Source organism: Oryza sativa, chromosome 9 (genome assembly GCF_034140825.1).
Source record: "Oryza sativa Japonica Group chromosome 9, ASM3414082v1".
Classification (NCBI taxonomy): domain Eukaryota; kingdom Viridiplantae; phylum Streptophyta; class Magnoliopsida; order Poales; family Poaceae; genus Oryza; species Oryza sativa.
Genome location: NC_089043.1, coordinates 23,079,872 through 23,102,898, shown reverse-complemented (window position 1 = coordinate 23,102,898; position 23,027 = coordinate 23,079,872). Strand labels below are relative to the sequence as shown.

The 23,027-nt window shown below is 43.8% G+C and overlaps 2 protein-coding genes across 3 annotated transcripts; one reads left to right on the top strand and one right to left on the bottom strand.

Moving 5' to 3' along the window:
* The first annotated feature begins 12,767 nt into the window (after positions 1 to 12,767).
* Positions 12,768 to 21,311, top strand: LOC4347416 (E3 ubiquitin-protein ligase UPL5). Of its 2 annotated transcripts, none has more exons than XM_015756291.3 (3): positions 12,768 to 14,754; positions 16,204 to 16,742; positions 18,009 to 21,311. In XM_015756291.3, exons 1-3 carry the CDS (start codon positions 12,957 to 12,959, stop codon positions 18,270 to 18,272), a joined length of 2,601 nt encoding a protein of 866 aa, XP_015611777.2. In that variant the 5' UTR covers positions 12,768 to 12,956; the 3' UTR covers positions 18,273 to 21,311. The 2 variants fall into 2 exon arrangements, with proteins under 2 accessions (XP_015611777.2, XP_015611776.2); XM_015756290.3 differs by having other exon boundaries at positions 16,159 to 16,742.
* Positions 20,149 to 21,311, bottom strand: LOC4347415 (induced stolen tip protein TUB8). Its single transcript, XM_015756296.2, has 2 exons — positions 21,170 to 21,311; positions 20,149 to 21,023 (listed from the first exon to the last, which is right to left on the bottom strand). Exons 1-2 carry the CDS (start codon positions 21,182 to 21,184, stop codon positions 20,586 to 20,588), a joined length of 453 nt encoding a protein of 150 aa, XP_015611782.1. The 5' UTR covers positions 21,185 to 21,311; the 3' UTR covers positions 20,149 to 20,585.
* Positions 21,312 to 23,027: the final 1,716 nt, after the last annotated feature.

Here is a 23,027-nt window from a genome sequence, read left to right as displayed (position 1 = left end):
GGTTTGGGGCCTATTTTCTTCCTCTTTATATAGCGGCAACACACCTCGATTCCGTTACGCCCCGATACGCCGCCGCCGCTGCTGCTGCTGCTGCTTCCCGGGGTCAAAAGCGACAGATGGTTTCTTGGCGTTTTTTCCTCTCTCCGCTACGGGGAAATATATATAAAAGCTCGCCGCATAGCTCGCGCTCTCAACAGAAAAAGTGTTTCCTTTCGAAACGCTGTGCCAGCTGCTGCAGCTGTTGCGGCCGGCGGCGGTCACGCTGACGCCATGCGCACGCAAGCCGCTAGCCCTAGCGCCCCCGTCGCGCTCGGGCTCTGCATACGTGTGCCTTGTGACAGCGTCGCATCAGCACGCGGGGGTGGACGGGTGGTGACAGGTGAGTGAATGGAAGACCGAATGGTGATTGGGTGATCAGCGAACTAACGCCTCGCTATCAAAACGCCACGTTTACTGGCTTACTGCCGTGATGGTTCAGCTGCTTTTCATCTTATTTACCGAATTATTAAAACAGATATAACTCATTATTGAAACAAATTGTTTTTCTGTTGCATTATTTAGACTGTTTGATTTAAGTTATTTATACTAAATTAATTTTATAATATTCAATTTGTATCTACAACCAAGTCAATCATCCGCCGTAATAATCCTAATCCGCCCAGTAATTTAAGTCAAAGGAGTCTTTTATTTAGTAGTAACTCTATCGTGGTGTTTGAGATATATTAAAATGAAGATGAAGTCAGCATAAGACGAGAAAGTCATTTTGATATTTTAAAGTAGAAAGTTTTGTAAGAAATATCATTTAGCAGTTTAAAAAACGTGCTAAAAATTGAGAAAAAATGGGTGAAAATGGAGCGGATTCGGACGGATGGCCTTCATACCATATCCTAAACCATATTTTTTAAGCGGATTCGGAGCGGGTGCGGATAGTGTACGGATGCGGATGCGAATGCGGAGCGGATTGTTTCGGATGTCGGAAATGGTGCGGAGCTGGTGTGGAATCGGTTCGGAAACGGATTAAATTTATCGGGTGTTACATGTATATGCAATCAATACAACATCGAGTTAGCAATACAAGGAACAATAATACAATAGTTAATAAATGACCCATTGTAATAATTATGTACTTAAGTGCTGAACAACATAAATACATTATGTCTATAATATAAAAATATAGCTACGCAAGTGTGACACGAGACAATGAAAGCCTTAGGCTAATAAATCTAGGTTAATTGATAAATTAGGTCATTGGATGAACCAACTTATATTATATGCAATATATAGAGTGGTTACATTTGTTGATAATTTTGGATTATCTGACAAACGGCCTATCGGATAATCCGATAGAAATGTCGGATAATCCACATTCGCTGGATTTCTAAAAGTGCATACCATATCCTCGTTTCGGACTGATTCGCCCCTAGATCATAAAATCTACTATCTTAATAAAGGAATAGGGACTATAAATTACCACATGGTAAAAATTAAGGGCCCCTTTGAATCAAAGGAATTATGAAGAATTTTCATAGGATTGAAATCCTATAAGAAATTTTCCTATGTAGCTCTTTGATTTAAAGAATTGAAGTTTCCCAAATCCTACAAAATTCCTATGGAATGGCTTATTGCATATAGGTTTTAGAAGAAACTTAGCAAGAGGTCCAACCTCTTGGTAAAAATCCTTTGAGTATATCTCTCTTATCCGATTCATGTGTTTTTCATGTGATCCAATCAAACAAACATTGTTGTGTTTTTCCTATGTTTTGCAATCCTCTATTTTATACTTGCATTTCTATCATAATTCTATGTTTTTTCTATTCCTCCGTTTTTTCATTCTTACGATTCAAATGGGCCAAAAAGGAGTTTTCATTTTGCGGGCGTGAGGTTAATTAATTTTTAGTATTTGGGAGGAAACGGGGCAGAGAAGACAAGATCATGGCCCTGAGGTATTTTTACCTTCCAAGCGACGGCTCCATGATCCTCAATTCAGTTCATGGCTCTGACGTCGAAAGGTAAGATTTTTCACTTGGCTGCAGGCTGGTGATAACATGACGTCAATGTGAGCTCACTCCCTCTCCCTCTGACCTCTCACCTCTCTTCGCCTTCGTGGTGCTTTCGCCTAATCACCATGTGCCTATGATACGTATCATCCACAAAGCCAAGCGTTGACCTCGTGGATACCGTCCTGATCAAATCATTAAAAATCCCATTAATGAGCAGGTTCTAAACGCCAAGTTCTGTAGTACTAATGCGCAGGCCGGCCGGTGAAATATCTAACTGAATTGTGCAGGGTCCATTACATCTTTTTTTTTATAAAGCTTATGACCTAATTGAGCCTTAAAGTGGGGAACAGAAACTATAATTAGTAGCCGGTAGAACCCTTCTTTTCTGGCCACCAAACGGCCCCGCCCACAGATTAATTAGTCATGTCTACTTCCTTTACAACATCCTGGTGAACTTAATCTACGGGCAGAGAAAAAAGCAGCCATGAAAAGACACCGATTAGGAGATATCTCGGAGGATTTTGATTGGAACGTGTAAAAATATCGCCACACCGTCAAGAGGCAAGAGCCCACAATCTTGTGCTGTACACAAAATCAATATTTTGACTGCAGATTGCCCCATTTTTTGAACTCAAAATAAAAAAACAGCTTGGAAGGTGATCGCAAACATGCCTCGATGTGACGCCATCTGCCGGACCATGACGAAATGGAGTGGACAATTGGCAAATTGGCAAAGAAACTAGCTTTCCTGGAGACGAAAATGAAATGTAATTCGGTGGGCAAAGTTGATCAAAGTATATAGTACGTGTTCTTATCAGCTTACCCGATAGGCAAAGAGTCTTGACGTATCCATGAGTCATGCCTACGTTCTCAGCTTCTTATGCTTGGATGCAAGACCAAATAGAAGAAATTAAATTGGTACTTGCAGAGAAAAATAATGCGAAAGGAGAGAGGAGAATCGTAACCACCCAACAAGTCACTTTCATTCAGGGAGTCCCACATACTCCTCATATCTTGTTTTGGATCAATAAGCACCCTGCAAGTAGTTTCCTTGTGTTATCTTGTCTCCTCTGGCAATTTTATCATTTCACCTTTTTTTATCCTATCATTTGTGGCCATTTTATTTTCCAACCTGACACATGACTCTGTTTGTACTTTGTGTAAGTGCTGGTAGCCTGGCATGGCTGGATTCCAGCCCCTACCTCTGTTGGAACAGTTAACCAAAAGCCCATGTAATAGGGAATAATTTATACGAAAACATCAAGATATCTATAATACGAAAGGGTTATATGTAAATTTTAGTACCACCTTACTAGTTTTAGAAGAGAGTAACACCACTTTAAAAAAGATTATCTCTTCTTACTACTTGAGCTATGTGTGTGAGAGAGAACTAGAGAAACACACGAGCTCATTTGTTTGCCTCGCCTTCTGGGATGCAGGTGCAAGTATATAGAACCTGCATGAATGGTTCATCAAAATTGGTTTTAGTTGCTTGTATGGACGTAAGTTCCTTTTGCAATTTTATTTACTACATTGGAGTAGTGAAAAATCTGGATCAGTTACATGTGACTTGATTACATTTCCTGATTTCTCTTTAAATACCGAGTCATGGTCTCCACATAAATTTACGGTAAAAAAACTAGGGTTTGCCTTCATATGTACTACACCATCACACGTCGTCTGCTCCATTATGCTAACAAGTGTGTACTAGCGATCGGGAGAGCAGGTCTTTGGAATCATCGTATTCGTGATACTGCAACGGGAGAGCGCAAATAAGGTTTTTTGAGAGCATGGGACGCAATTGGTCACTGATGGCTGCTCATCCACCGCGATTTGTCTACATCATCACAAGAGCGTCGCTCATCGACGTCTACGTCTAGTACTACAAGTCATTATCACGGTACCTGATATGCCGGTTGCTACGAACTTCCCGAACTGAATCCTCGGCATGCCGCTTTGACTATATCGAGTATATTTGATTTGTTCGTATGTACTATTTTATACATATGTACAATATACTCATACTCCCTCCGTATCAAATAAGTTTAATTTTGGAATGAATGGAGGCTATGTTCATATTCATGTATATAAGTGAACTTATGAGACAAAGGAAGTATTCTAGTTAATCTATACGATGTCATCTTTTATTTATAGAACAACCTATATATGCTTATACTATCAACGGCCTTATCCTCGAGCACCATCTGTATCAAGGCTGCATATTCACAAACTTCACTATTGATCGATCACCTCCACACTATCTGCTTGGGAGCATGCGATCAAAAAATTGTCAAAACCGGAATTTTTAGCAATGCCAAACAAATTTGATTTCCACTAGTTTAATTGGTGTCGAGTTTTTTTTGTCACATTCTATTTAGATTGGCTCTCTACTTCATTTTGTGGATAAACCTTACATGTCTGCTCTTTGACAACATGTTTCTAATTTGTTTGGTATCCATGTGTAACTATAACCCTACACCTTATTGTTGCTAGGCGTGCCAACATTAATTGTTAGGTGCACCGATGCTTGCTAATATCTGATGCTGGTGTACGTAGGATGAGTATGAAAACCACCATGGATGAATGCAGGCTTGCAAGTGTGGAAATGTAGGAAAATGGAGGTAGTGGCAAGACCCAAGGTCCCAAGAAAGAGTAATTTTATGGTTCTTGAGAAGGTACCATAAGGTACCAAAAATTTAATGTAAAATTTAGTACATCATATTTCCTAGCTACTAAATTACAATAGAAAAAATGGTACCTTATTATACCTCCTAAATACCTCCTTAAGGAATGTAAAATTACTCTCCAAGAAAACCACCTATAGGATATAGTTGAACCAAATATACACTAGAGGGACGTCGAATGAACAATATAATCTCTAGAGGTTTTTAGATTTTCTCCTATCATGAAAATGATGAGGTGAAACATCAATATCTACTAATCATATGTCTTTCTTCTGCCAAAACATGGCGATATAGTGACTAATTAGCTTACTTAAAAGGGTAACAGCTAGCAGTGTTATTTTTTTAGAGACAAAGACATTATGTATGCCACTTTTGCCACTTTATGATTGGAGTTAAGCTTGATCCGTAATACTCCCTCCTTCCCACGCCGTTGACATTTTTAAACATGTTTGACTGTTCGTCTTATTCAAAAACATTTGTGAAATGTGTAAAACTATATGTATACATAAAAAGTATATTTAACAATAAATCAAATGATAGAAAAAGAATTAATAATTACTTAATTTTTTTAAATAAGACGAACAGTCAAACATTTTTAAAAAAGTCAATGGCGTCAAACATTTTAGGATGGAGGGAGTATACACATGGCGGTTCCGGACATAGCTATTTCGAGTTGTTGGTTTTGAGTGATGCGGGATTGAAAGCGTTGGTGAGGGCATGAGCATCACTGCATCAGCACGTCATGCATATGTGAGGATATTAGGCAGCCAACAAAGTTTTTTTTTTGTCATTTGTCAGAGACCCCCTATAATCTTGTGGATTGTGGATTTTGAAGCACGAAACGCACAGCAAATCCTACGATTAGAAGTTTTCAAGGTTTTAGCCCCAATTTCCCATCGAATACCATTTAGCAATTCCTTTTTTTATGCCATTTCCTGAAAGCACTCTGGACAAATTTATTACTCCACTCATAAAAAGAACCACTACCTCCGTTCAATTAGAACATTGGTTAGTTTAATTTGAACTAACTAATTTTTAACTAATAAAGTATGAACTAACAAGCGTCAAACAAAAAGAAAAGGAGGAAATATTATTTTAGGTTAAAGATTTATCTCAAAAAAACTATGTTTTTAGAACGGGTTCAGTAGACCTCTATAGTACAACCTTAATTTCCTTCTCGTTTTAGACATTGAACCAATAGTATCTACTCCTCCTCATTTTTTTTTCATGTCCCCCTTTTATCTCTTTAATAGCATCTCCAACAGCATCTCTAAATTCAACTCTACAAATGCCTATTTAGCCAGTTTGCTAAAGAGTTGGAGAGTCAAATTTGTATTTCACTCCAACAGTCTCTCGGTTACCTTCTCCAATTTTAATACTGGGTTCCACATGCCAATCTCTGTCATTCTTCATCTCTCTTCACGTCATTCCATTTCCCCACTCTTTTCCTTTCCCCACCCACCCGCTGGTGGATGCGCAGGTGATGGCGTGGCGGCTGCTGCTGCTGCTCGAGGCAAGGGGGCTCACAGCGATGATTGGCGGCAGCGGCAGCGGTGATGTAGATGGCGCCGCACCGCTCTAGGAGGCCCCCGGCCCACGCAGTGTCCGCGTGGAACCCCTCAGCCGCGCCGACTACGGCCTCCATGTCACGGGCAACGTCCGGCGGGAGCTTCTGGAGGTCCGCGAACAAAGGGTCATCCTCCTCGCCATCACCACCGCCGTCAGCATGGGAGGAATCGATTGGGACTTGCGATTCGTCTTCCTCATTGTGTGCGTCACGATTTCGCCTTTTGCGGTGGCAACGGCTTGTGCGTGAACCGTGACACAGCGATGACAACGATGACTGCCGCGGCGGACGATGGCTAGACGACGACAGCCGCGGCGGGTGGTGGCCCAGACATTGGTGGCGCGCTCGTGGCCGACGTGCTCTCCAATTCGCCCCCGGCCGATGCGCTCAAGTTGCTGCCTTGCTGGTGGGTGGACGACAGAGAGAGGAAGGATTAGACTAGGAGTGGTGGTGGGACCCACCTTTGGCCAGTGGAGGAAGCTGGCTACATTTGGTCAGCTGGAGGAGCAATTTGGCATCCGAATCTGGATGGAGAGTCTGTTGGAGCTTGTTTTTTCTCTATATTGGTTAAATTTTAACTTGGAGAGCCAAATAGACATTCTATTGGAGATGCTCTAATAAGGGCATGGTAATCTCTTTTAGCCCCTTGCTTAATTAGTCTTTGACTAGGTAATAGCGGAGCAAGATCAAATGAGTATAACACAGATAACAATATTATGGTTGTTGGTCGTGTACTCCTGTTGGTAGATTAGACTGTCTGTTTAACTAAAGAACCGACAAGAAGATTAAACATGATAACAGAGGAAGAAAACCTTGATAAATCGTAATTCAGAAACTGAATCGTGAATTAGTAGTTAGGATATAAGAGGTTGCTCATAATTGTTTTTTGTGACTTGTGAGCCCATCCATCAATCACCCAGGAGAGAAACTAATTTCCTGCCTGTGACGAAACATGGAATGGAAAGCCACGAACATTGTGGCTTTTAGGATAAACACGCATGACGCCCAAACACCTCATGTTTAGCCGTCTTTGCCGCCTTGACGCCGACGGCCGATATCTTTGTGTGGAGCCGGATCGGAGTGACGGCGAGCGTCATGCATCAATGCGCACATTCCATTCCTGGTTACACTTTCATCAAATCAAATCCTCTCCTTGATCACCGCCGGCATGTACGTACGTGTCGGCCTTACCTCACGCCTGCGATCGATTCTGCGATGCCTTAATACCTTCTCGTGTCCTTTGCTGCTGCAAGCTAGCCTGGCATACTACCGCGCTGGAAAGCCGTCGGGATCGGCCGGACCACACCCGATCGGTTTCGGCGACGGCGACGATTCGGCACCGTATATCCGCGCAGATCGATCGATGGAATCGACGCTGGGAATGGGCAAAGCGCGAGGGTGAACGAAAGGTAAGACGTACTCGAGCTCGAGTTACGGTTGGTTGGTTGGTTTGGTACTTTGGTTTCCGCCCGCCCGCCCGCCGCCCGCACGCACCCGCAGCGTCACGTTGCGTCGCCGTCGCGCGGGCAGCGTCTGTGCGGCGCCCACGCAGACGCGGCTTCGTGGACGGACGCGAGGTGCGCGCGAGCGGCTACTGCCGCGGTAAAACGGTGGGTTGCCCCTGGGTGCCGTCTCGGGCCGCGTGAGGAGAAGGTTGGGCTGCGGTTTGTGGTTTTGGGGCCTTTGACGAGGGGAGACGAGCTCGCGGGCTGCAGCTCGAAGGAGATTTTTTGTGCGGGAATGCTAGGGGTACGCCGGATGGACCGGAGAAGGCAAAGTCGCAGACTGCACGTACTACGTGGGGATGGTGGGGAGGTGAAACCGCTAGAAATGTGGAGATCGCGGGCCGTTAATGGGCTGGGTCGATTGTCCTCAATTTGTGGGTGGGCTCCTTGTTGCGGAATGCTAAAGTTTCAGGCGAAAGTGTCGTTAAAATCTTGGGCTCAGGGCCTGTTCACTTTGAAACCATTTTCAACCTTATCAAATTTTGGTAAAGTTAAAAAAAAAGTGGCTACATTTAGTTTGCTGTCAAATTTTGGTAACTATATAAGAAATCCTACCAAAATTTTGGCAAGTTGCCAAAAGTTTTTTATTTGGCATCAAAATGAACAGGCCCTTGGTTTGGTTTTTATTTGGTTCCAGAGTTTTCCCTTTTAGAAAATTTTATATTTAGTTACTCAATTATAGTGTTGGTCTGATCGTTGTCTCTCAACTATGAAATCGTTCACTTTTTGATTCATTAACGCTCAAAATCTTCTACATATCATCCTTGTGTCTATACCTGGATGGTTTTTTGATGACTCCTGCTTTTTGAATCCACATGGATTAGTAACGAGGACATCAACATAGTGATAAATAATTAAAAAAAGAAATAGTAAGAAAAAAATTGAAGGAAATACTACAATCTACATTTCAACCCTGTCCCAATTCCTTCTTTTCCCCATATCTTATTTTAAATTGCTAGGATGCCCCGTGGCACCACGTTACGGGAAAAACCACGTTTGCTTAGGATCTACGGTAAAATATGAATGGTTTTGAGTGTTAAGAGATGACTTCGTATTTAAGTGAAAAAAAATCAAGGCTATAGTTGAACGAGTACTAAATGTGGACTTTTCTCTCTATTTTTGCTTTTATGTATTAGAACAAAAACTTTATCTTTGACCTTTTTTTCGGCTGAAAAGCTACTGGCCTGTAAACCACGATGGTAAAAGGCTAGCTAAAAATATTAAGTTGAAATGTTAAATTTGTAGCTTTCGATATGAAGCATTTACGCATTAATTTATTTGTTGCTTAAGGATGTAAAGCCTTTCGCAATACTATAAATATATGATGTAGCCCTATTTTATCTAGTAGCAAGTTAGAAGTTAATTAGGGACTCGTACAAATATATGTTTTCGTTTCGTCCATTCAACAAAAATGTTGTTACGAGATCACATTTTATTCTTGTGAAATTACCTACAATCTTGGTCTAAACACATTTTTTAAGTAGATTAGAAGCTCTAAAACTTTTTAAAAGAAAAACTTATTTAGTAAAATCAGACGACTAAACAACATCATAATATAGGGGACCCCTTTCACACTGTATATAACATAAATACAGCTCTATGGCGTATGACGTAAGCGGATAAGTTAGACGACTTATTAGGTAGAACCTTCACTATGGGGAACCAACTGTTTTTTTTAATGAACGAGTTTGACTGTCCTACACGAGACGAAAACTAAAAACATATTCTTAGCCATCGATAAGGCATCACATCGAGGTATCTCCTTACCTACCGCCGTGAACGATGAAGGGAGACACTACCCAAATCGCACTAACCTGCGTTCTTTTCACATATGAAATGATCTCTCTCATTCCGGGTAAAACATATAAACGCGTAGCACACCACCCCCTTTCTCTCTTAAACGGCGAGAAGATGGCAACGGGGTTTCAGTTAATGGACCCGTCCTTTCAGGAATTCGTCACTTGCTCAATCGTACAAATGTGGTCCGTTTAGGTTGATGCCTTGAGACAAAATGTACTTGATTAGCGATTGATGTGAGGCAAGCAAGCGAAAAATGCTCACTGGAATATATCGTAGAGAAATCTCCTAACAGCATCTCCAGCAGAAACACTAAATATAACCCCTAAACAGATTTTGGGTGTTGAGACTAAAAAAACTCAATCCAGCAGAGCCCCTATCAAGGATCCTAAATTAGGTAGGCACCCAAATAACCTTTCCTAGCCCCCAGTCTCAGGGGCTCTACTGCACAGCCCCTATCCACGGTTGGAAAAGCGCGGGAGCCGCCCGACGTGGTCTTGGTCCGCCGGCACCTCTCCTACCCAGTGCTCATCCCCGGCCGGTGCGGCTCCTCCCTGCCTACCGTGTCATCCCTCAGGTGCATTCCTCTACCCGACGCTCCTTCCCGGCCGACGCGTCTGCTGTACCTGGAGTCTCCTCTAGCCTGCACCCTCTGCCTGAACTCGATGAAAAACATGGCCCAGTGGCCGAGTCATGCGATGGCGTCGAGGCACTGGATGATTCAAGTGTTGTTGCAGGCTGCGAAATTGAGAAAGTAGTAGCAGGGTAGCACTAGCAGCTGCGATTGTGGGACTTAGAAGAATGGGTAAAGTGATACATGCGATGTGCTATGCAGTTTTTTTTGTTGCTTTGCTTGGTTGTTGCTTCGTGAGAGAAGTAGCTGGTCTATTGGTGGATGAGAAGACGGGAAAAATCAACACATGTGAGAAAATGCATGGAAGCGCCACAACAGCAGAAGCTCGTTTCACCCGAGCTATGAATACGTGCTACTAGGATTTGTATTTCCATTTTATTTTTTTAAAAGAATCGAATTTGAATTGTGAATTTAAATATGGTTGGATTATTATGGTTTTATACTAGGAGTAGCGTAGAGTATAGAACTATAGATTTGTACTTTAAAGTATATGTTAAAATAGAAGATGAAATGAAATAAAGGGCGAGAAAAGGGATTGCTGCTGGAGTTAAAGGTATTTTTTAGGTATTTAGAAAATAGGGGAAGCCCCCATTAAATTTTTAGGGGCTGTAAAATAGGAGCTATTGCTGGAGATGCTCTAAGATCCTTCCTCGAAAAAAAAGTAATCTCCTAAGATCGATTTAGGATCAATTTAATGCCGTTATGTTGATAAACTTTGAGATATCATTTCCATCATTTCATTTTCTTTGGATTGCATCTCATTAAACTACTCTCTCTGTTTCATATTATAAACCGTTTTACCTTTTTCTTAGTCAAACATTTTAAAATTTGATTAAGTTTGTAGAAAAATATACCAATATTTCTAATACAAAACAAACATAATATTAAAATATATCCAATATTAAATTTAATGAAACTACTTTGGTATCGTGGATGTTGCTAATTTTTTTTATAAACTTGGTCAAACTTGTAAAACTTTGACTAAGATTAAGAAAAAAATCAAATGACTTATAATATAAAATAGAGGGAGTAACATGGTATGAGATACCACACCATATTAGAGAAAGAAAACAATAATATCCAAAATTGAGAGATGCCACTCATTCCATTTCAAATTATAAACATTTCCGATAAAATTATACTAAATTATTACTTTTGTCACTAACAATCTCTCATTTAATTTTGCTCAGTACCATAATCTCAACAATATTTTTATTTTTTAACCATCTATCATTTAATATATGGTATTATAATTTTTTTAATAACTACTCCCCCATATCATAATATAACAACCTATCCGATTATATGTTGCTATGTTATGGGATCAATGAAATATAATACTTAAACAAAAAAGTATGAATTACCTCCCGAACTATCGCGGTCGTCCGAATTACCCCCTGAACCATAAACCGGATATTCTTCACCCCCAACTATGCAAACCGGACGAATTACCCCCCTCGACTCAATCCGCGGTGGTTTTGGTCTACGTGGCATACACGTGGCATCCTAGTCAGCGTTTTTCTAATAAAAAATTAGTGAAACCCGCCTATCATACTCTCCCACCTGTCTCTCTTCCCCACTTTCCTCTCAATCTCTCTCTCTTCCCCTATTCCTCTCAATCTCTCTCTGTCTCATATGTACGACGAGTTGGTGGCCGGCGCTAGATGCGGCGGCGGGGAAGGAGGGGGGGGCGAAGAGCGCCGTCGCCCTCGCGCACCACCGGGAGCAGCTCCAGCTCCACGCGCGCCACGGGCACGTCCGCCGCCCGCGCCCGCAGCTGCCTCCGCAGTCACCTCCGTTCCGCCGCCTGCCCCTGTGCGTCGCGCCCGTAGTCGCCTCTGCTCGGCTATCGCCGCGATACCGCCGCCCGCCCCAGTGCTCCGCGCCCGCCGCCGCCGTCCACCGTCCGCCGCCTGCCCTCGTGCTCCGCGCCCGCAGCCGCCGTCCGCCGTCCGTCGCCGCCCCGTGCGCCGCGCCGGCCACCAACTCGCTGGCCACATCTGATACAGAGAGAGATTGAGAGGAAGAGGGAAAGATTGAGAGATTAAGAGGAAAGTGGGGAAGAGAGAGGTGGGAGAGTATGACAGGCAGGTCCCACCATTTTTTTATTAGAAAAATGCTGACTGGGATGCCACGTGTATGCCACGTAGACCAAAACTACCGCGGATTGGGTCGAGGGAGGGGGGTAATTCATCTGGTTTGTATAGTTGGGGGTGAAGAATGTCCGATTTTGTGGTTTAGGGGGTAATTCGGACGACCGTGATAGTTCGGGAGGGTAATTCGTACTTTTTCCATACTTAAAACCTATAAATAGTTATATTTAGGAACAGGGAGTATATGGTATATGCCAGCACAGATTAGATTACAGAAGGATAATAATAATAATCTCTATGCTGTGAGGGGCCAACGGATTAAAAAGCACGACGAATCCAGCGGGCAACGAGCCGATGACTGGTTCGCGCGCGCGCGGCGGTGAGCCGGTGACGACACACGGCGCCGCTGGACGCGACGCGATGCGGGGCAAACCAACCCACGCGGCGGTAAAGCGTGCAGAAAACGCCCCAGAGAAAAAAAAAAGGTAGAAAAAAACAAAACGGCAAAAGCAATCGAAGGAGAGAATGGCAAGGTGAGCTCCTTGGTTGTTTCACACTCCCAACCTCCTCGTCCCCCTTCCCCTCGTTTTCCCCCAAATTCCGCTCCTAAACCCTCCCTCTCCTCTCACTCCGGCCGCGATTCTCCCGCCGCCCCGGCGATGGTCCCGATCTAAGCATGTCCGACGCCGACGGCTTCGGTTGCGAGCACCGCCGACCCTCCAAGCGCCGCCGCGACGGGCCCGATCATGCCCTCCTCCCGGTGTCCCGAGAGGTGCTGATGGGCCACCCCGATGACCCCGCCGCCGCCGCCGCCGCCGTGGGGGCGGAATCCTCCTCGGCCTCGTCATACCTCGGGGTTGTGGCGGCCGCCGCGTCCGCCTCCGCCTCCGCGGCGGGGGGTTTCTCCTGCGGGGCCCACTTCTTCGTGCGGGCCACCGACTCGAGGACCGTGTCGATGCACGCGGCGTGGGGGGACACCGTGGGCGCCGTGCTCGCGCACCTCGCCGACCGGGGGTACGGCCGCGACCTCCGCCTCGTCTACGCCGGGAGGCAGCTCGCGCCGGAGACCGCCCTCGCCGACCTCCGCCTCCCGCCGGACTCCACGCTGCACCTCCTCTCCCGCCTCCGCTCCACCCCCTACCCGGACGCGTGGCAGCTCGCTTCCTACATCGCCTCCACCGCCGCCGCCGCCAAGTCCGACCCCGCCCACACCAGCTCCGCCGCCAACATCAACGAGCTCGTCAAGGAGTTCATCCTCTGCGCGCACCGAGCCAACATGCGGCAGCGCCATGATCGCGACTCCCCCCTCTTCGATGCCCAACCCACGGGGGACCACGCGGCGCAGTACCTCGAGATTTTCCGCCAGGCGGGCGCCCCCTTCGCGCTGGTTCGCCTCTACGCCGCTAATCCCTCCTCCGCCTCCCACCATCACGCGGAGAACGCCATCAAATGCTTCCTCACCATGGATCCTTCGGCCTTGCCACCCGACGTGCTGCCGGTCATGGCGCCGGTGCTGCTTGAATTTTGCGGGTTGCTCTCTTTTTCTGTGGGCAAGAGGGATGAACTCTATATATCATCCCGTTCTATGCTTGCAACAGTGCTCAGCTTGCCTTCTGGGCTTCCCCCTTGCATCAAGTCACCTTCCAAGCTGATCGAGCAGGTCCTTCCGTTTGCTGAAGAAATAGTGGGAGTGGTTATGGACGAACTTGCATCACTGGATATGACTGTGTCATCCAAAAACCTTGAAGACCTCTCAAATTTCTTTAAAGTGCTGCGCCAGCAGGCACTCCGTTGGGTTCCCAATGGGGGGCCATTGCCCAAGAATCTGTATAACAGTGAGCGTGGGCATAATGACACGTGGGTGTGGAAGTTGCACGAAATGTCAATGAACTTATTGAACAGGGTGGATGAGTGCTTGAAGAGGTTGGAAATGGATCTGTCCTTGTCATCGGAGAACAGAGGGGTCAATATAAGTCAATCTCGATGGGTTGCCCGGTCACATATGCTGGTCATGCTGACACAACTAGATTTTATATCGATGATTTATGAGGATTTGGCACATAACCTACGGCTTGTGTTGCTGGCACACAGAGATCCTCTCAATGCCCTCGTGCGCTGTTCCAAGAGGAATGAGCATCTCCACTGGCTTGTGAAGCATAAAGACCTCCTTTGCTTTGAATCAAGAAGGAATTTAGTCTTGATGATGCTACCTGAGGGAAAGGATGAATACGGGGAGCTTCATGAGATGTTGATTGATCGGCAACACTTATTGGACGAGTCCTTTGAATACATTATACAGGCCAGACCCAGTGAGCTTCGCAGTGGGCTATTTATGGAGTTTAAGAATGAGGAAGCGACAGGCCCTGGAGTTCTGAGGGAATGGTTCTGCATGGTGTGTCAAGCTCTTTTCAGCCCGCAGCAAGTTCTCTTCTCGCCTTGTCCTAGTGATCGACAGAGGTTCTTCTTGAACGGAAGTAAGTTTCCTCATCCCCAGTATTAAATTATCACTTAAGACCCTGTTCTTATGTTATGGCACTATGATCATACATCTTGAAAGAAAAATCCTGAATCGAATAAGCTAATGATGACTTGAGGGTGGATCCAGTAATTGGCATGCATGGTATAATAGAAAACAAAATATCTTGGCTAGTATTTCTTTTTGAACTTAAGTTGGCCTAGTATTAGTAAAGGCTTACCTTTGCTTGTCTACTTGGTTCAGCACCTCTTTTTGTTTTTTCTTTTGATAAAACTTGGTTCAATACTGCACTAATGAGATGCTGCCACTTTTTATTTGCGAATTTATACTACGATGCTATGACAAGCTGTTTTCCACTTGTATGTTCTGGCACTTAGTAATCTGGAATGCAATGTGTCATTGGCACCGCACATTATACACACAAATTTTGGTGGACTGGAGAAATTTTGTTTGAGCAACCATTGCTAATCTCCAGTTATATAAGTAGCCAACCACACACCAGAGCAGTTCCTGCCAGGGCATCGAGAACCACCCATTCTGGTGGTGTGAATTGTCATGGCTGTTTCTCTGTAGACTGTTGGTGCCCAGACCTATGTGGAAGTTGGTACTCACCATACCTGTGGAAAACTTTGCTTTGTAGATTTCCTTCCATTGCAAGTCTGTAGTGAAGTTTAACGTGCATGGAATGAGAAATAGTGAATCATTAGTTGGTCAGCTGCAATATATGCTCATTCCTCATTGAGACTTTCCAAACAGTCCAACATATCAAGGCTATGCTAACAGTTTTGTGGATATCATCCTTGCCAACTGGATCAGAAAGTTCCGATGAACAACCTTCAAGATGAAAAGTATCACCGCAGTTGTTGGAAATTGTGTCACACTGTTAAAGGAGCTCTGGGAAATGCAGTGAGCCTGTGACACAGCTGCACAACCATAGACTTCCCCAATGTGTCTCTTATGTGCACAAGGGACAAATGGAATAGGTACATAGATATTAAGATGAGTTTCTATTTTATGCTGCTAACGAAAATGCTAATTTCCAACTTTTGGTCTACAAGCTGATAAATAAAAGCTGGCTTATTTGATAAGCCTAAGCTTGGCCAGAGAGGTAACGTGACACTGTTAGGTTGAAAGTGAGGCATGCTTCATGCAAAAAGGAGGATAAGTCCTTGCTGGCACAATATGCAATTAGTATGTTATCTTGAAAAGTTCTATGAGAATACCATAATTTTTAGCTTGGCAGTTTATTCTAGCTGTAGCTGTTTGAGCCATTTTCACTTTTCTTAATTATATTTAATTGATTCTTATATATTCATTATTCATGATACAGCTGATGTCTACAAGTATGTTCACTGAATGTCTGAATCTCTTCTAATTTTTTTATGCTTATTGTATGTTGCAGCATCTGCTGTGGATCCACTGCACCTGAAATACTTCATATTTTCAGGACGAATAATTGGATTAGCATTGATGCATAGAGTTCAAGTAGGGATCACATTGGACCGCACATTATTCTTGCATCTTGCTGGGAGAAGTATTAAATTGGAAGATATTTCTGCTGCAGACCCTGTCATGTATGCAAGCTGTAAAAGAATTTTAGAGATGGATGCTGCTGTTGTTGATGGTCTTGAACTAACATTTTCCCGAGATGTTCATGAATTAGGGTCTCGAAGGACTATTGAGCTTTGCTCAGGAGGGAAGGATCTCCATGTAAATATCAGGAACAGAGAGCTTTATATTGACCTTCTTATTAAGAGTACCTTCGTGGATTCCATATCAGTTCAGTTAACCCATTTCGTGCGCGGATTTAGTGACATTCTAGTTGATCCGGAACTCCAGAAAGTATTTTTTGAGTTTTTGGATCTAGAAGACTTCGACGGAATGCTAGGGGGAAGCAACAAAACTATAAATCTGGAAGATTGGAAATTACATACTCAATATAACGGCTACAAAGAAAAAGATCGCCAGATTATCTGGTTCTGGAAGGTATGCCATGTAACATTGTACAAATGCATTCAACCATGATTTTTTCTTCATCAGTTTTATATCATGATATTATTTGATTACTTTGCTCATTGTAAGAAATGAGGGCTTTGAATGCATGTTAGACTTATGGGGGAAAATGCTGCTATTATCATTGAAGACCAATAAGGAGTTTGAATGTGGGCCATATCATTTTCATGTTTTTCTGTTCACAATCTCAACAGATTCTGAAACCTTAACCTGTAAGATTTCAAACGGCGCCAAAAATATTAAGCCACTTTGTCCTGTAGTCTTGTTCAGGTTATATTGTGGGATCATGTGGAGTCTTATTATGGTCTTTTTTGTTCACAAATGCCATATCTTGAAATTTGAACCTGTAGGCATCAAATGGAATAAAAAATGTTATTACTTTCTGAAAAGTAAATGAAACTAAGGTTAAATCTTGTTTGTCTCTTTGGTGTTTTAACATTGAAGCTGTTTCAACGTGATCCTTGTATTTGTCACTGTTTTGATGACAACTGTTTGTGTTTTTTTTTTCTTTCACTTTACTGGTCCGGCGCTGTTGTATACCTATAAGTTGAGGTCAATCGATGATATCCTATGCTGGGTTTTCTGTCAAGTCTCAGTTAACCATAGACGTGGGTTTTTCTCTACCTTACAGCACCAATATTATTTTATCTTCTAGGAGCTGTACAACAACCACTCTTTCCAATTTCATGGAACTTCTGTTACTTGATACAATTGTTGTTGCTCCTTTGTGTGAAATGCTGAGAACAATGAAACAATTTTCTTAACTTAGTTCCGCATCAATCTGGGGTTCCATAACCCAGAGCTTGTGCTGCTGCCAATATTAGCTATGGAGTAGCATATTAAATACAGTGGAATGAGTAGGTAATAAAGTATAGTGGCAACTATTGCACTTTGTCATCGTTTTTACACTGAGGCCTGGTTTAGTTCCCAACTTTTTCTTCAAACTTCCAACTTCCATCACATCAAAACTTTCCTACAAACATAAACTTCCAACTTTTCCGTCACATCATTCCAATTTCAATCAAACTTCCAATTTTGGTGTGAACTAAACACACCCTGACATAAAATCAAATACGCTCCTTAAATCTTGCATGCACTTTTCTAGAATTTCAATAGAAACTTACTTTGTAGACTTATCTAGCATAACCATACACTTATCTAGCATAACCATTGTGTGTTTCCGATTGATTTGGTGTATGCTTGATAAGAATTAAGAAAACTTGTTTATTCACACTGCAGGCTGTTGAGAGCTTGTCAATTGAGCAACAGAGGCAGCTGCTGTTCTTTTGGACTTCAGTTAAATATTTACCCTCAGATGGTTTTGGTGGGCTGGCCTCAAAACTGTACATATATAAGGTATCTGAGTCAGCTGACCGTCTCCCATCGTCACATACCTGCTTTTACCGGCTCTGCCTGCCTGCTTATCCATCCTTGAAAGTGACGAGAAACCAGCTGCAGAAGATCACACAAGAGCATGTGAGCTGTAGCTTTGGCACATGGTAGATGCCGCCCTTATGGTAATCCAATATGGTAAATTCTGTACATACCCAAGTTAGTGTCGATTTACCTGCCTCAATTGAAGCTAGAAATTAAAAGCAATAGGCTATCTTTTGTTTGTTTTGTACATATTTAAAGTGTTCTGGGCCATTTAATCTAGTTAGGCATAATCAGAAGAGAGCAGGTTCCTTTCATTCTCCCTCTTTTGAACCAGGCTTCCATTTTTCATATACTTTCTGGAGAAGTGTGGTGGGAGCATTTGCATCGTGCTATGCTCACAAGCTCTGGAAGCCAGTTAAGGCTTAAACCATGTCATAAAGGTAATTGCAACGTGTAGTAGCCATGTGGCTTGGTGTTCCTGGTGGAGCTGAAATTCTGCATAGAGTCGAGTAGAGTTAAAGTGATCATCTGTTTGTGAATCTGGACAAAATCGGTCACTGAAACTTTGAAGGTATGCGACTCTGCTAATGTGAAGTTAAAACTCGGATATGCTTTGCTGTTTAGTACCAGCAGGCAGCAGAAATTTTCTGGGAATCAGCCAGAAACCGGTGTCTCAGCAGCTGACAAGTGATATGGACCATACTCTGCCTGAACATATGGATTCCAACGATGTCTTTGGTATATGAATCACAATTATATGTTGACAACTACACCCGGTGGAATCGGATGCCTAGTTGATGTGTATTCACACCTTTCAAATGTTTTGCATCTGTGAGAGAAATTCCATACCAAATCCCGCTGAAACTCTGGCAAATTTCCACGGGATGCTTGTGCACGGTTGCACCTACAGTTTCTCCACCTTTGCGAGCCGCCGATGGAGAGATCATTGCTGCACTCTAATCATCTATCCTCTGATTCATTTTGATTTCACTCATCTTCCTCCCCTCTTCAACATTTTGTACAACCAATGAAATGCAGTTACTTGGCAGCGCTGAAACACAAATGCCGAATAGTTTTGATATGACGCAATTGCCTCATAATTCTGACATGACACTTGCATTGATCCCCCTGTGATTTCTTCTGTGGAACCTTTGAGAGGTGAATCTGAATCATTTCTATCCTCAATGAAATTGGCAGAGCTCCTGCATTTCCCCCTAAAAAAAAAACACTTGCATTGATCACCTTAGCTTATCACAGAGCAAGAGCTGATTGCATGGGATTAATGTACAAACATCATGATGCCATCCTTAAATAGGTACTCCACCGTACTAAAGTAAATCAACTCCTAACTATAGGTATGCCCAAAGCTAGAATTTAATTCCTTTTGGACGGAAGGAGTAGGGTTCACGATCAAGGGCCCCTTTGATTCATGAACCCGGAAATGAGCTATTCTTGTGAAAACCCAATAAAATTCCCATATTTCAAATAAGGCCCATTTTTATATGTGGAGAAAATCATAGGATTTTTTGGATTTCAATCCTATATAAAAAAAGTAGGAAGTCGTTTATTTCCCAATCATTTTCATTGAAATTCGTAGGATATCCTAAGACTTTGGAGAAAAGTTTAAAGAAGCTTCAACATGTCTCTTATCCGATTAATGCATTTTTCATGTTGTCTACTCAAACAATCATTCTTGTATGTTTTGAGCTTATCCTTCCTATTTCTCTATTTTTTTCAATCCCGTGTTTAAAAAGAGACCTAAACATGAAGTATTTATGGAGCTCGATTTATCTTAAGATATCATACGCATACACTGCCACCATTGCTGGTCGCTTCGCTTTCGACATTTCGGTAGGTTCACCGACGGCGAGAAATGATTGACACATGCACATCAACGGATGAGATCGGGCACACAAAGCACAGTGATAATGTACTCTCAGAACGTGACACACCCATATATACACGACGAACCGATCAAAACAACAACACACAAGACGGTAGGTTCACCGACGGCGAGAAATGGTTGGCACACGGCCATGAACGGCTGAGATCGCACACACATAGAGACAGACAATGTACTCTCAGAAACGCACCCATTACACGATGAAAACCAATCAAACACGAAAAAAAAAAAGCACAAAAGACCGACAAACAACGCCTGCGACGACGGAGGCATGTGGGGGCCAGAGAGGGGCACCGCGTCACTGACGCTGGGCCCCACCGCCCTCGATGACAAACTCTTTTATTTAGCCCCACGTCACGCGTACCCACACACACCTACGGAGTCGAGTACTACCACTCCAGCTCACTCAACTCATCACTCGCTACACGCACACGTACGTACAACTCCGGCGAGTCGCCGGCGGCGGCGGCGCGCGCGGGCCATGCATGTACTCCACGGTGTACGACGACGGCGAGCCAGCCTTCCCCGGCATGCACTCACTCGCTGGCCTTCTCGGCCTCCGGCTCCGCGACCGGCGCCGCCTCCTCCACCTTCACCTCCTCGGCGGCCGGCGCCGGCGCCGCCTCCTCCTCCTTCACCTCCTCGGCCACCTGCGCCGCCGGCTCGGCCTCCTTGGCCTCCGCCTCGGCGGCGGCGGCGGGCTCTGGCGCCACCTCCTCCTTGGCAGGCTCGGCCTCCGGCTCGGCCGGCTCGGGCTCGGCCTCCTTCACCTCCTCCGCCGCCGGCTCGGCCGCAGCTGGCTCCGCCTCCTTGGTCTCCGCCACCTCGGCCTCGGCGGGCGCCGCCTCCTCGGCCACAGCCTCGGCCGGCGCCGCCGGCGTCTCCTCCTTCGGCGCCTCCACCTCGGCGGCGGCGGCCGCCGGCGTCGCCTCCACTGGCGCCTCCTCGGCCAGCACGGTGGTCGGGGTCTCAACCTACACATCGATCCGCGCGACGAGATCAGCACAACACGATGATCAATCAACAAGATCACATAATTTTCACATATTTTCCTAGCCTAATCAATAATTAACCATTTTCAATGATGATTAACAAGCAGATCAACGAGCTAATTAATTACCTCTACGGTGGCCATTGATGTCGATGAGGTGTGCTTACTAATACACCAAGAAAAAAGTATATATGTGTGTGTATAGTAGAGTGGTCAGCTAGAGGAGCAAGAGAGCTAAACTGATCAAGTGTCCAGCTCAGTTTGTGTGTGTGGAGCTTTGCACTGAGGTGGAGGGCTATATATAGTGCCCTCACAAGGGTCAGAATGGGAAAAACACACCATGCCCAAAGGATTAAAATAATTCAGGATTAAGCTCAACTTGTAACTCCCATCCATCTCATGCAAATTCGTGATCAGGAATCTTTGGTACATGTACTACATGTCATGCAAGAATGCAACCAAAAGTTGGCCATGAGTCATGGCACATGGAAAGTGTCCAAAAGGGTGCAACAGTGCAGGGAGTGCTGTTTGTTTATTTATTTCACTATATTTTCACTAACATTTGTGTGATGGATCAGAGGGATCATATCATCACAGATCCATATAAATGGCATGCATACACACACAGTCACTCGGTACAGAGTTGTCACAGATGGATCGATCAGTGTGCCCAAGAAAAGGGCCAAGTGAGAGCTGGCCAACCAGCTAGCCTGGCCACAGTGGCAGCAAGTTGGAGATATAGCTTTTGAGTTGTACCCAGGTTTATCTTTCCGACGGACGGTCGGATCCCGACTCTATGAATTTGACAAATTTTGACTAAATTTTGCTCGAAAGTAGCAGTTCAGTTTTGAATTTATTAAAAAAACATTTGGAAATTGCATCAAAATATGCTTTTATCCTGCGTTGAAACCTTAAAATTCCACGGTTTTCAGCTTGTTTATGTCGAAACTATGAATCCTAGTTGTACTCCCCTGCTCCTAAATATAAGTATTTCTTGCTATATAGTTGTGCATAGGTAGAAATGCTTTTGTTTATGGACGGAGAGGGTACTAACTAAGCTGTTTGTGCTCAGTGCATGCAGGGCTTTTAGGTGTACATCTCAGTGTTCCTGCACGTTCTGCCTGCGCCCCAAATCAGTCTGAGATTCGATCGAGATCTTTAAAAATTTTGATCGTGTAAAAATTTTGATCGGGGAGACGATTGAATTGATTAGGGTTTGTTTTGTACGAGATTAATTAGTGGTGGCATGAACAGAGACGGTATTGTCGGGTTAGCGTGAGGACAATGCAATTGGAACCAGTGAATGTGCCCCTGAACAGTGGCTGATGTGATTTGGGGAATTCAGCTTAGCTCACAAGGTGGCCACCTATAGGTTGATGGATATACTTTTTAGTGGGTTAGATAAGATCTTTAATTCTGTTTGTTCTGAGATATGGTTGTTATTCTACTCAATGCCTTGTTTGGGACATGCCTGATAATTTTACAAGAATCATATATTGTTTCATGTGGCATCAAAGTCTTCCTTTTCTTTTCATTTTCAAGATAATGGAAATAACTTGTGCGTGATGTTTTGCTGAAGTAAATGTTATTAAAACGAGACCAAGAATGACGCGAGAAGTATTAAAACCGATCAACTATACTTATTTACTCAGAGGGTTCATTATTTCTTTTGAGTACATTTTTTTAAACGAATCAGCGAGCCACCAATTTCATTGAATAGAGAAGGAGTAAACTCTACAGTCTTCTAAGTACATTTTGAAATTCCCCATTTGATCAACACTATTACAACTAGCATCCTGTGCCTGGTTAAGTGGTTGCATGTGTGATGCTTGAGAGTTCATCAGCCACAATAATTACAGCAAATGGAGACCTCTATAAACTTTGGAGTTCGTCCTCTTTGCTTTAGACGCCTTTATTGAAAAGCTAGCATAGAAATATGCAAAGACGATTGTACAACACCTCAGGAGTAGTTGTCCGTAGATCAACT

Bases quoted from the DNA above. Each gene is read 5' to 3' on its own strand.
- LOC4347416 (XM_015756290.3), top strand. From the start codon at position 12,957: ATGTCCGACGCCGACGGCTTCGGTTGCGAGCACCGCCGACCCTCCAAG. The intron at 14,755-16,158 runs GTAAGTTTCCTC...TGTATGTTGCAG, and splicing joins GAGGTTCTTCTTGAACGGAA to CATCTGCTGTGGATCCACTG. The intron at 16,743-18,008 runs GTATGCCATGTA...TTCACACTGCAG, and splicing joins AGATTATCTGGTTCTGGAAG to GCTGTTGAGAGCTTGTCAAT.